At 36.5% G+C, this 14558-nt stretch overlaps 1 protein-coding gene across 1 annotated transcript; it reads right to left on the reverse strand.

Annotated features, from left to right (window-relative positions):
* Window positions 1-6440: 6440 nt before the first annotated feature.
* LOC111908840 (sterol carrier protein 2) lies at window positions 6441-7427 on the reverse strand. The gene is made up of 4 exons (XM_023904640.3): window positions 7116-7427; window positions 6955-7015; window positions 6720-6822; window positions 6441-6633 (listed from the first exon to the last, which is right to left on the reverse strand). The coding sequence occupies exons 1-4, from the start codon at window positions 7239-7241 to the stop codon at window positions 6552-6554; spliced, it is 372 nt and encodes a 123-aa protein (XP_023760408.1). The 5' UTR covers window positions 7242-7427; the 3' UTR covers window positions 6441-6551.
* Between the last annotated feature and the right edge of the window lie 7131 nt (window positions 7428-14558).

Genomic DNA, 14558 nt, shown 5'->3' on the forward strand with positions numbered 1-14558 from the left:
GAGAACTTCACGCCATGAGTTTAGATTGCAAAGATGACTCCTGAAAGGGAATATATAAAACTGTTTATTTAAATATATACACATAATAACGTAACTTATTTAAATATATGTTATTATTGTAATAAATTTTTCATTATAAAAATCTTATAAAAAAAAAAGAACAAGAGGTTAAGAGCAATTCCATTATTCCAACCTACAGATCCTGACAACCATCAACTTCAGCTTCTCTCCTTGAATACAAACATGTAAACCTCACTGTTAATAGACCCAACATTAATGTGAGGCTTAATTTTTATTTTAATTATGAGATTGAAATTATATTATAAATTATAACATACAATAACGAGTTTTAATCCCTTGTTTTTCATAGTAATGTATTTGTGTCGTTAAAGTTACCAATCCATAGTAAGTCTGAATTTTTTTAGGAATATAAACAATATCAAAGGCAGTTAAATACTTAAATACAATATAAATTTTGGTCCATGTTGATACTGGGCCTGCAAATACATAATGGACATTTGGACATGGTCAACAAAATGTTTGATTTTTGTTGTACTACCACATGGACCCGGTTAACAAATTGACCTCCTTGTCCTACCTTAACATTCGATAGATTTGGAGTTCAATGACCATTGAACTCTTCAATAAGAAAAAAAAAGTTTTTAATTCTTAAATATTTACTATAAATTATATTTGTAACATTCTATTGAACTTTGTAAAGTTCAATGCATTATAGGAAAAAAAATTTATAGATTTGTATGGATTGTAGAAAGATGATGTAGCAATCCATTAAATTCTATGAAATTCAATGTATTGTGGATACCCTTATCATCATCACATGCACATTAAGAGCTCTTAGCTCATGTTCATCATCTCTACACCTCCTTCTTGAGAGCCAAAAACATCACCATCATCATCTCCACACATACTCTTCATTTTTTCTACCCACTTGCAATTCAGAGACAAATACACAAAGAAGAAAGGCCATTCTTCATCATATTTTCTTTTGCATACCATACATACAAATCGAGAAAAAGAACCATCTCAATCTTGTCTACTAATTTTGAGATCTCTATTTCCATCAAGATAAAAATCCCACCATTTTCATATCTTCATTTCAATCATCTTCAACGAGGTAACTGGATTAAATCATCATAATCTCACCCTTTGATTTCAAGATACCTCTAATATCCACTTCAAATCATGGTTCTAAAATGAGTTTCATGTGGCGTGCGAAGGTGCAAGGCATGACTACGTCGTCTCGAAAACCTTCATGACGGTGATGTTAGGCAATGCGGGTCAAGGCGTGTTATCGTGCGAGTGTTTTTCAAGACACATTTTTTTTTCTTTTTCTTTTTGACCTTTTCAGATTGGGAATGAAACCATTGAGTCTTTGTTAACTTTTTGTTATTAAAACCTGATATAACTCTTAAAAATGATATATTTTATATAAATCTCTAATTATATGATTTTTATTTGTTTTGTATGTATACAAAATTGTCGTTACAAATCACACCTTAAAAACACCATGACTCATAAAAGATTGAGACTTGACCTTTCCGCCAAGCCATGCTTCAGGCCATTTAGAATCTTGCTTCAGATTCACTCACAGAAGGAGACGAAACCAAGCCAGGTTTGAGATGAGACCAGTGTTAAATATGAGATTACCTTTAGTGTGTCAATTTTTTCATCTCCAAAGTTTGTTCTTATAATGTTAGACCATAGGCCACCCTGCAACATACGAGAAGGTGATGTGGCATAATGGTCCCGTTGGGAACACCATACTGCCCTAGCGGCCTCATAGTTTGAAGACCTCACGGTAAGAGCGGTCTCACTTTCCATTTATTCTTTATCTATTATTTTTTACCATTGGCAATTAAAATAATTGAAATTTAAGGTTTTAACCTACAAATACCCATTTAATCCTCAATAGTTTTACACACTCATGTTACTCTATATTTCTAAATTCTTTGTTTATATAAGTTTGAGAATTGAAATATGGAAGCACTTTGTCATCATCTCCATCATCATCTTCATGGGACCATTGGTCACAACACATTTTTCTCACAACAATCGCAAAAGCATCAACCATCATTTTTTTTTTCTGATGATGTTGAAAGTCTGTGTCTAAGGAGGATAGTTGCTTTAAATAGAGATCATGAAGTTGTACATGATCATATCATACAAGGCTACTTTTCCTAGAATGTCATATATGATGCTAACATGTTAAGATGACAATGCTAGTGATCAACGAACAACTATTCCTAAAAATAGTTCATGAATTTGAGAGCATGTTACCAATTTTTAGATTAGCATGGGATACAAGATTGTAACATCCGAAATCAGAAAGGTCAAGAAAGGAAAGGAAAAACCCTAAGTTAAAGAGGGTTGACTCGGCGAGTCTAGGGAGGAACTCGGCGAGTCGGAGCGGGATCCGGGTGTAAAGTAAGTGACCGACTTGGCGAGTCGGCAAGTGGACTCGGCGAGTCTGGTCTGGGTTGGGAAACCCTAATTTCGGCACTTGGTACCCTATTTAAGCATCTTATTCTCTTCTCTAAGGCTCATTTGCGGCCCCTATAGTCCAGAACCCGAAACCCTAAGCCTCAATTGTTGCTCATTCAAGCTTCCAAGCCATTTTTGGGTGATTTAAAGGAAGAAGAAAAAGGGAAATAAAGGAAGCTTCAAGGATTGGTCTTAGATCTGGAGTTTGTGGAATCTTTCTGAGTTATTGAAGGTACTAAGTCGTTTCCTTCATTTAGATCTATTCTAGTTGTGAGATTTGGGGCTTTTTGGGCAAGTTTATGAACCATTTCGAGTTAGAAGCCTAGATCTGAAGTTGCTACTTTAGATCTAAGTGTATCTTGGCCTAGAGAATCATAAAGCTTCAATTTATGGGTTGATTGTTAAGCCCTTTTGTCTTAAACCCTAGTTCACGGTGTGTTTAGCCTAGATCTCCTTAGCTACACGTAAAGTTTGCCACTTTACGTAAGGAATAGGCTTTAGAAGAGTGGATCTACAGTTTGGAGTCCATGCATGACTCAAAAGCCTCTGAATATATGAAGGACTGAATAGACTCGGCGAGTCCTTCGAGTGGACTCGGCGAGTAGTATGAAGATGGAGATGAACTCGACGAGTTGGATGAACAACTCGGCGAGTCTGTTGAAGATTGCCTCGGACTCGGCGAGTTTGTTCTTGGACTCGGCGAGTCAAGTCGTTAAGCCCCAAACCCTTCGAGTTAAGACTCGGATCAGTGAGTTGAGTGGGGACTCAGTGAGTTGGCCAGGTCAGGACTCGGAAATCGGTAGACTCGGCGAGTCAGGGGCTGGCTCGGCGAGTCGAGTCGCGAATGAATGGATTCTGAGCGTATGAACTCAGCGAGTCAGTAGGCAGACTCGACAAGTAGGGTTGACCAGGACTTTGACCTTGACCAAAGTTGACTTAGTTGACTTTTAGAGGACTGTCAGACTAAGTGTCATATTGATATTGGTAGCTCGGAGAGCTAGAGGAGCAGAGGCTCAGAGGATTGTCGGTTAGCAGCCAGAGGATTATCGGCAGAGCTCAGCAGTTCAGGTAAGTTTGCTTCCAGTAGGAACGGGTCTACGGCCACAATGCCGGCCCGTTTAGTTAGCAGTAGTTCGGACTTTAGTCCCATGCAGTAGTTCAGTATGATTGGTGTCTTTGTGATACATACATGGTATGAGTTATGTGTTCCGGACTATGGTCCGATGCAGTATACAGTATATGTGTTTATATTATATGCTATGATTATGTTATGCTATGTTTAGTTAGTTCTGGACCTCGGTCCGATGCAGTAGTTAGAGTGCTTGATGTCTTTGTGATTCAAGCATGTTTTGTGTTATATGTTCCGGACTTTGTTCCGATGCGGTATGCAGTATATGTATTCATGTTAGTTGATATGTTTATGCTATGTTTTGTTTAGTCAGTTCCGGACTTCGGTCCGATGCAGGGGACAAGGTCCCAATCAGTTCCGGACTTCGGTCCGATGCAGTTAGTTCCGGACTTCGGTCCGATGTAAAGGGCAAGGCCCTGGTTAGTTCCGGACTTCGGTCTGATGCAGTTAGTTCCGGACTTCAGTCCGATGCGGGGGACAAGGTCCCAGCCAGTTAGTCCGGACTTCGGTCCGATGTAGTGGGTAAGACCCAATATGTGCTTTATATGTTATTGTATGGTATGTGGTAGATTGGGGGAGCTCACTAAGCTTCGTGCTTACGGTTTTCAGTTTTGGTTTCAGGTATTCAGTTTTCAAAGGAGGAGCTCGGGAAGATTGCAGTGCACACACCATAGTCAGTTAGCTTGGGAATGTTTTACTCTGATAATAAGATCATGTTTTTAATTGATACTCGGAAACTATGTTATGACTTATGATACAATTTTTATAAATATGGTTTAAGTAATGTTTTAAAAGAAATTTTTAGCCATGATTTTTGGGACGTTACAAAGATGTAGAAGGATTTTACTCAATTACAAAAGTGCATATCCTCACACATCAAATAACATACCACATTGTCACCGACTCATAAGATTAATGTTTTAGATATATGAGAAAACTTCGTGGAAAAGTATATATATATATATATATATATATATATATATATATGTGTGTGTGTGTGTGTGTGTGTGTGTCTGTGTGTGTTTTATGAAGGTGTCATTAACCATTACAAAAAAAAATATTTGCACAAACTATGTGGAATGACATTCCATGATTATATAAGGTGTATGAATCCAAACATGACTTTCTTGAAATTCTTAGAAGCGATGGTTGTTGATAAAATTTTCTAATTCACGACAAAATTAATCATACGAGGTGATCATTCACACCCGACAATAATTCTAGAAGGAGTGGTGTCAAATGATCTATGGATTTGACATGTATTCTTTGACATTTCCGATTCCAACAATAACATCAATGTTCTTTATTAGTCGTCAATATTTAAAGACATCTTAAATGGATAAGACTAGAGTGTCCGTTTAAAGTTATTGTAGTATAATATAAGCACAAGTTTTCTCTTATTGATAAGATACATCCTTGATATTCTACATTTTTCAAATCATCACATGTCCACAAGATGAAAAATGAAGAAAGTTGAAGGCAACACAATAATCAACAAGGATGTGAAACGAGCATTTGATGTCCGTAAGCAACATTTACATATAGCGAAAAACCCGCCACGAACATTGCTTCCCAACCAATTAAGAAACATAATTTATATATGCATCATATTACATAATATTATTGTTGGGATGCACACCCAATCCCCACATTGATAAAAAGAAAAACTATATGCTAGCATATACGACAATGGGTAATCCATTCTATCACCAATTGGTTTTAGAAAACGGAACCTTATTGCTCTTCTATATTGAGAATGGTCGGATTTGTAGCGATCCTAACAAATGGTATCAGATCTATAGTCATAGCCCAAATGATGTGGTTGGCACAGGTAGCACAATCTGTAGTAATTCATAGTCCAATGATAAAGATTGGATCTAATGAACAATCACCGAAGGTGAGGCAAAGGACGGAACTTGCGTTTGAGGGGAGGATTATTGGGATGCAAACCCAATCCCACATCAATAAAAAGAGAAACTATATGCTAGCATATATGGCAATGAGTAATCCCTTCTATCACCAATTGGTTTTAGAAAATGAAACCTCATTATTCTTTTATATTGAACATGGTTGAGCTTGTAGTGACCCTAACAATCTTCACAGAAGATGAATATCTTATGAAAACACTCATTTTATGAACAAAAAGAAATTGATGTCCAACAATACCAAAATTATGTTTGGGAAATATGTAATTAAGAAAGACATAACAATCTTCGCTCAGATTTAATGCAACATATTTATACAACTCAAGTATCGACCACTACAAAAACTAGATATTTGTATTTTTCTTTTTGATTATTTAAGGTTTTATGTTTTTTTTTAAGGAGAGTGATCTATTTAAAAAAGTCTATATTGTGAAATTTTAATTTTTTTAGGTTAAATTAATGAACTTGTTTTAATTATCATTAATCTTATATCTACTTTTGTTTATATGTAGTAAGTTAAATATTCTAAAATTAATAACTATTATTTATATTAAAAATAAATAGAAAATTGGTGAAGGATAAAAGATGAACATGACACTATTTGAAAGATAGAGAACACGAGGGATACGGTGCTGACATGGCAGATGTTTGATACCGAAGAGTCCATGACAATTTGTTGCTTTGGTGTTGCTGTTTTCATGATTCAAAATTAGATAAAAGTTCATTGTTATCATAGAGCAATTCGCGGGTTAGTGTTCTCATCTCCAAAAGCAGGTTGCAATTGGCAATTTACATGTTCTGATGCTGTTGTTTCAAGGCTCAAAAACCATGTCCAAATTATTTAGCTATTGTGGATCAATTGGCATTGCTATAAATGAATCACATGAAACAAAATCAACATCATTACACATTAACAACATTGTCCTGAATTTATTAGACACAATATGGTGCTCATATTCGATTAAATTGGTTTCTAACTTTATAAAACACCCTGCTTACATCTTTGAGGGTTTAGGAAATATGTCGGGAGTGAACTTTTGGGCTGCACTCAAACTCCCCTTCACCTTCATTTTACCTCTGCACATATGAACCAAGATTTTTAAAGAAAGATTTATTCTTTCATATAGTAATCACTAAGGTGTCACCATGGATTTTTTTTTTACCTCATGAAAGCAATTTGAGGATTCATTTTTCCAGTAGCAATCTTGAAGAAATCCGGATCTGTGAAAGAAAAGGTGGCATCTGGTTTTCCTCCTTCATATGGGCCTAAATCAGAATTCCAAATTAATCAGCTAAAGAAACTCCCTCTAATGGCATCAATCCTTCGTTTAATCCAATATCACAGAATAAAGAATAAAGAAATGAGGAAACAGCAGAAAGATGTCAAGAACTTTATACCTTTAGTAACCTCTCCTTTCTTCAGATCGACGACGTAAATCTCCTCGTTGAATCCCATTTTCTGTCGAATCGACAAAATAACAGATGATAATTACTTGACTTGATTGCAAGTGATTAGGGATTTTGAGAAAGTACAGTATATAATAATAACAAATTTCAACCTTGGGAGCGATGTGAATTTGATATACAAGTCCGATTTTTTTGGTGAGGGCTTTGCCGGCGTCGGTAGAGAAGTGGGTCTTCATCTGGTCCAGTAACGCGGCTGATTTGAGATCAGATGATGCCATTGGCAGTGATAGTGAGATCGAGAAAAATTGGAATGAAAAGAAAACATGAAGGGATTCTGGTTTATATAATTCACTGAAGATACTCACAAGCCAACAGTTTGGGGCATCAATTTCAGAATACCCATGACGATATTCTAGGTGTTTCTGATCTTGGCATCGGGAAGTGTTCTTTCTATCCAATATTGTGACATGTAGGCTTCACAACAAAAGCCCATACAAGCTGATTTGACCGAGAACTCTATTGAAGCTTATTGGTCCTTTTTTTTATTAGAACTTAAGAATAACTCTGAAAATCAAAGATTAATTGGCTATTAATCGTGAATTACTCGTTTTAACCACCAAGAATTAGGATATTAATCAGAAATTTATGATTAATCGGTCAACAAAAGTCAACAAACTGTCAAAAAAAGTTTTAGAAATTAAAAAAAATCAACTTTTTTTACTCCAAAATTTTCAAATATTTATTTTTGTATTTTCAAATTCCATATTTTTTTTAATTTCTAATTTTGAAGTACTTGTTTTTTTAAGATATATTAATATTTGATTAATTTTAATATTTTATTAATAATCTATGGTCTCTAATTAATCCCCGCTAAGACCGATTAATCCCTTAACACTAGTCGATCGTCGAGCTACCATCGAATGATTTTTACAACCTTAAACATAAGGTATGGGTACCCTCCACAACATCGTAATTGCCTACGTAGTGGGCTCATAACTGTGTTATAAGGCAAAGAACGTCGTCCCTGATGCTTGTTATGGGCCATCTCGTCGACAATACCACGGATCAGGAGAAATGTGACTGTTGGGATGAGAGACGTTGGAGTTTTGACCATTGAACACGGATCATGAGAAATGTAACGCCTGTGTTTCCGGGCTTGCCATTTTTAGCAATGTAATAGTCTAGGTTAACCTTTGTAACCCGTTTTGAAATAATAAGAGTATATTATTTGAGTATTATGTGTTTTGTGCTTAATTGCTTAATTATGTGGTTTGATTAATTCAGAATAAAAATAAGCGTCAAAATTCAAGTGTAAGATAAACTTGATATCTTTGAATAATGTTGTAGTAGTTGAAACGAGGTTTCCGAATATATATAGAACGCCCAAATCTGACTTCGTATGAGGAAGTTATGATTTATCGAAGTTTCGACTTAGCGGTATGTAGCCTGAAATACTCCATTTGAGATCGAGCGATTTTTAGCCGAAACAATCTAAACGAGGATCGAAGGTCTCGTTGTTGGTATCGAAGCGATAAAAAGTTAGGCGAGAACGGACGTCAAACAAAGAAGTTATGAATTTATAACGAAAGTTTCTGTCCCGGCCTATTAATAATAAATAATAAAAATAAAGTTAAAACTAGCCGACGGAGTCTAAACGAAAGTTGTAGAGCGTAGTCTCACCTTCGCGTGGATATAAAGAACGTTGAAAACGGAGTTCGTATGAAGAAGATATGAATTTCCGAAGTTTATTAAATAATTTGTATTTAAATTTAATTGGAAAATCCGGCATTATCCGAAGGGGAGTCAGCGATCCGATCCGAAGTACGCCCCGCGTACACCGAAGATGTTGACACTCGCACTCGAGGACTTCGGATACGTAAGCAATGACGATTTTGAGGCAGTACGCCCCGCATAACGCAGTACGTCCCGCGTACTCCGAGGCTCCAGCCTCCTATAAATAGGATGCGAGGGCAGCCGAGTTCTTTTGCTCTTTTCTCTCTTCTCTCTCCCGTTTTGCATCGTTTTGCGTGCCAGAAATACCCCGAAGCCCCGGTATTATTCTCGATCCCCGAAGCAAGTCCCGAGATCCCGAAGATCCCGAGAAGTGCGGATCCCGAGCCGAAGCTTTGCCCGCGAGAAGTTTGATTTTTGTAGAGATCTTCCAGATCTGCTGAGGATTACTACTTCTGCAAGTCGTAGTGCTGTCCGATCATCTTCTGATCAAGTGAGTGTATACTACCTTTCATAAACACGATAATAATACAAGTATGGTTTGAGTGTATTAAGTAAATTGTGGTTTATATGTGTGAGTGTGTAGTTACTTTCTTCTAATGCATAACTATGAAGTATTTTATACGATATACTTGTTATGTGTATATTTTGTTGTTATATGAGTGAATGTATATTCACTTTATTCTATCTCATAGATCTGATTTGTTTCTATGCAATACGTGTTATGTGGGTATGCCTCATCTGTTATGTGGAATATATATTGAATGAAAATGCTATACAGGTTTCAAACTATGTATGAAAATATATATTCTTATCTACTAATATGTTGTAGAACATGGGTAGATAGTTGGTGTATAATAAACAGATTTTAAACCGCAACACTTTTAAATCGAAAGGATTTACTCTGAAATTATTTTAAAAAGCATAAATGAAATCGGTCTTTTCTGGCCGTGATTTTGGGGATGTCACATTCTAACGGTAAGAAATGGTCATGTTAAATGAGAGGTCATAGATTCAAGTCTCACTAGGATACATATATGGTGTTTTAGGAATATGTTAGTTTGCCGTTTAAAAAAATACAATACATTTAACCCAAATTTTACACTATTCTTTTCTTTCTCTCTATATTTTAATAAATTCACTACTTATTAAACAAAAAAATGTTACAAAGCCCAAACATTCCTCACTAAACCCAAACACACAACCAAACACAACTTTTCCTCTCGGATTTTCCGGTTACGAAAATTATTTGAACATTTTATCCTCTCAGAGTTCACCATAAATTGCATACCAATGAGCTTCTTTCAATTTCTCTTCGCCACCAATCCTACCTCATCTTACATTCAACAAAATCTTTTTGGGCAAAACCCAAATGTACAACAAAACTTTTTCCTAACTTTCTATTCGATCCCATAAACAACCACCCAAAAATCACCACGAACACAACCATTGGTCGAAAAGAGAGCGGGAGGTAGTAGGAGAGGGAGAGGAAAACATAAAGGGAAAGGGAAAACTATATCTATTGAAGCGGAAAGTGAGGAAATTCTACAATGGTGGACGTGGAATGAGGAATATGCTTTAGCAGTAGTGTGGTGTGAGACTTCAAAAAAGAAAGCTGCGGAAATTTTATGAAGAAATGTGCTTATTGGGAAGTGGTCCTCGTCAAATTCCACAATATCTTGAATAAAAAACCGTATCACAATAAGTAAGTAGTGCACAAAATTCAATGGTATTTACAACATGATCCAGTCGCAAGAGCAGAGCGAAACCAACAACTTTGATTTGTTCAAATCCGCAAAAAAAAAAAAAAAAAAAAATTCGGGTCGAGACGGGACATGTGTTCAAGTTCAATAAAGCATGGGAGTTGGTGCGAGTAGATCCAAAATGGATTAAAACTCCTACATCATCGGAGGTTCAATCGAAGAGGTCTTCAAATTCCAGTTCGGTCGATGTTTCAGACGCACAAACTCACATTGAACTCAACTTCGACACTGATGAGATTCTAAATGATATCAATGATATCACCTCGCCACGGCGTCCGGAAGGACGTGACAAAGCAACGCACACTGCAAACACATGCGGAGGACATTGAGATGAAAGCAAGAGAAATGATGAAAATGAAAGTGAAGTTCGATGAGCACAATTTAATACAAAAAGAAAAAATGAGTTGAAATGTTGGCACTTAAAGTTCCTAGAAAGGCAAGTGTGAGAGGAGAAGGAGCAACGCAAGCGAGAACAAATGACAAATCAGTTGTCAATTCTTCGGGCTAATGAGGAGGGCTTGGCGTCCTGAGATCCGAAAGTGCTACGAGCGATGAAAGAGAAGATTAGGGCCACTTATTTGGGCAATTAATACTATGAGGGAGATCAATATGTTGAAGAAGTGGTTGTTCAAAGAGTTTGAGATCAAGGACCTAGAGGCCGCTAAATAGATTTTAGGCATGATCATAGCTAGAGACATAATTGCTTGTACTCGGAAGCCTTTTCACGAAAAGTACAGAAATGATGTTCTAGAGAAATCCAGTAGGGTAGATGCTGATGCTGGAAGTACATCTTCGTATAGTCACCTTAGAATTTCAAATAAATAGTCCCTAAAGAAGGAAGAAGACAATGAATAGATAGATAAAGTTCCTTATGCCTTTACATTTAGTAGTCTGGTGTATGATATGGTGTGCACCAAACCAAATATTGTGTATGTAGTGGAAGTTATGAGCCATTTTATGTCAAATTCAAGAAAAGAGCCTCAACCAGCAACCAAGTAGCTCTTATGCTACTTGAAAGGTACTACCAAGGTTTCCTAATGTTTTAGAAGAAAAGAAATAGTCTTGGAAAGTTTTGTAAATGCTGATTGGGTGTGGGGGGGGGGCTGCATGGATTTAGGCAAGATCATAAAAGGTTATATGTCCACAATTGGAGGTAAACCAATAAATTGGATGTCCAGGTTACTAAAAAGTGTTTATCTTTCAACCTTAGAATCATAGTACATGGATTTTGTAGAAGAAAACAAAGAGCTTATATGGTTGGAGAACTTTTTATTAGAAGTTGGGAATCATAGTGAAATACATTTGGCAAAGAATCTAGTGTTTCACAATAAGACGTAACACATCTAGATGAGGTACCACTTTTATCAGGTAATTGATAAGTGATGGTACCCTAAACCTGAAGAAAATATTCGACATAAAGAATCCAACATATATGTTACTAAGGTTGTGACAATAAAGAATGTAAAGTTGTATATGGCTTCAACTAGCCTTCCAAACACTTAAGGAGAATACATGGACTAGATAGAGATATCGGGATACAGAGTTCTAGATTTGATGGTAGTAGTTTTGTTTGATCAGTCTCCAAGTAGGAGATTGTTAAGCTGTGGAGCTTGATTCACCAGTTGACCTTATAGACGGTAGGTTGAACAAACATATGTCGTGGACCAAAATTCGTCAAAGTTTATGTGATTGGCCTTATGGTAGATTTTAGGTAATTATTCTCCTAAATATATTCCTTAAGTTTGTGTGACATAAGTGTGGCAGATAATAAAATTGTAATTTGGTAGTAATCAATGAAATTTCTCTCTTGTGTTCTCCAATGGATGTAGCTGATCACTTTGATCATGTGAATCATGTAAAACAGTACAATACCATGCTCTTTTTTTCGTATGCATTACTACTCTATATGTGAAATCACTTATCGCTTGTTGAAATGATTAAATCCTAACACTTATGAGTTTAGAATTCAATTCTATATATGAGTAAGGAGACCATCAGAGGAAACTTGAATCAGTTGTGAGAAATTTTATAAGCTTGAATCAATTCATAATATGAGTAAGGAGAGTTTTGTAATTATTTGTAAAAGGTAAGCATGTTTGAGGTCTAAAAATAAGGTGTATTTGAGTAGTGTTTACTACTCTTTTATTTGTTTTATGCAATGCATACATAACCATGCTACTTATGTGACATTCATAATTTGTTATGTTTCCTTTTAGCCCCTTAATGCAAATCTATATCTTTTTGCTCCCTAGCTAGTATGTGGGTGTACTCTATGAGTACGCTTAGCGTACTAGCTCTTTTCTGTATGCGAGATTCACCTACATACGCCCCATATACTTGGAGTACACATGGCGTACGTGATGCAAGGACAAACCCTAATTTATAGGGTTTTCACCCTATTTAAGCAACTTATACAACATTTTTACATTCTATTAATCAGCCTCCATCATTATTTATCCTAAAACAAAACCCTAAGTGCTTTTGGTGAGTTTGAGCTTAAAAGTGTGTTTCTTGGTGTTTTGTGGTGAAGAAGAAGAAGATGAACACTTAGAGGTTGCTTGGGAGTATCTTGTGCTTGTAGATTCAGAGTTATCTTCACCTTAGCAAGCCATTTGAGGTAAAAAAAAACTCTCATCTTGATGATTCTATGTGCTAGATCCAACTTAGGGTGTTATTTATGAAATTTTGAGTCTTTTGAGCTAAAGATGAGTTTATGGTCTACTCCACAAGACATGGATGTTAGCTCTTAGCTCCATTAAGGAACCTTGTCCATAAAAATGCAAACTTTATGTAAGATATTGGTCCATGCAAGTGTTCAGAGTCTTATTAAGCTCCTTTTTGGGTGTTGGGCCCCATTAAGTCATGCATAGGTGTAAAGTTGTAAACTTTACGTATTAAATCGCCATTTAGAATTAGATCTGAGATTTCTCATGTTACCATAACCACTTAAGTGCTTAATGGGTTGGGTTGGTAATGTGGGGAGTGCGTTGGGCGTACCCAACTAATACGCTACACGTTCTGGCCCCGGAAGGAGTACGCTAGGCGTACGAGCTGAGTACGCCCCGTGTACTCAGCAGAGTGACCTTTGGTTTGACTTTATCGATTTAGGCCATATTTTGGGCTTTTAGGATTTGTGCCTTGTTGGGCCATTAGATTTCTGACTTTGGGCCATAGATAGACTATTGACTTTCTTGGGATTAGGTCCATGATGACTTATGGGCCTAATTTGGAAGTTGGGCCTTATTAGGCCTTGTAATGCCATTTAGGAAATTTCTCCTTTTGAGCAAATGGGTTGGGAATTGGTTTTGGGTCAAGTAAGAAAAAGGGGTAAAATGGTCTTTTACCCTGGATATTGGTCAAGTAGCTTAGATTCTTGGTTATAGGTCGAGGTCCAATTATTAATTGGATATTATTTGATGATGTTAGCGCGGGGAATTTCCGTACCAGCAGACTAAGATTTATCCGAGAGATACTGCAACTTGAGGTGAGTTTCCTCACTATTTTTAGCGGGTTAAAGGCACCAAAGTTAGCCCATGGTTTATTATGTTTAGGATGCTAGTTGTCTGTGTGACTCTTGCATGTGTTATGTGTTTATATGATTTTCAGGCGAGGGTTGATGATTGTATTGTATGTTATTTATGTTTGTGATTTTTATGCATGTGTTTATATGTTATTTGTATATCGGGCGTGGCCCGATGCCAAGCGGGGTCTGATGAATGACATATCTATTTACCGAGGGGGGCTCGATGCCGGGCGGGGCCCATTATTTTTATATGTATGTTATGTGGTATTTTAGGTAACTAACTAAGCTTTGTGGTTACGGTTTTTAGTTTGTATATTAGGTACTTCTGGTTCGAAGGGGAAGAGCCTGGGATGATTGCAGTGCACACCCCACATCGTTCCGCCTTTCATATTACTCTGATGTATTTGGATGTTATTGATACACTTTGATTCATCAATGTTTCTATGATGTTGTTTTGGATACTAGTTTTATTAATTTAAAAATCGAAATTTTTTAGTCTTAATTTTTGGGATGTTACAAGTTGGTATCAGAGCCTTAGTTTGATGGATTCGGTCTTCGGACATACTCTCGGGTGTGTT

The sequence above is a fragment of the Lactuca sativa genome, chromosome 6 (assembly GCF_002870075.4).
Source record: "Lactuca sativa cultivar Salinas chromosome 6, Lsat_Salinas_v11, whole genome shotgun sequence".
Taxonomy (NCBI): domain Eukaryota; kingdom Viridiplantae; phylum Streptophyta; class Magnoliopsida; order Asterales; family Asteraceae; genus Lactuca; species Lactuca sativa.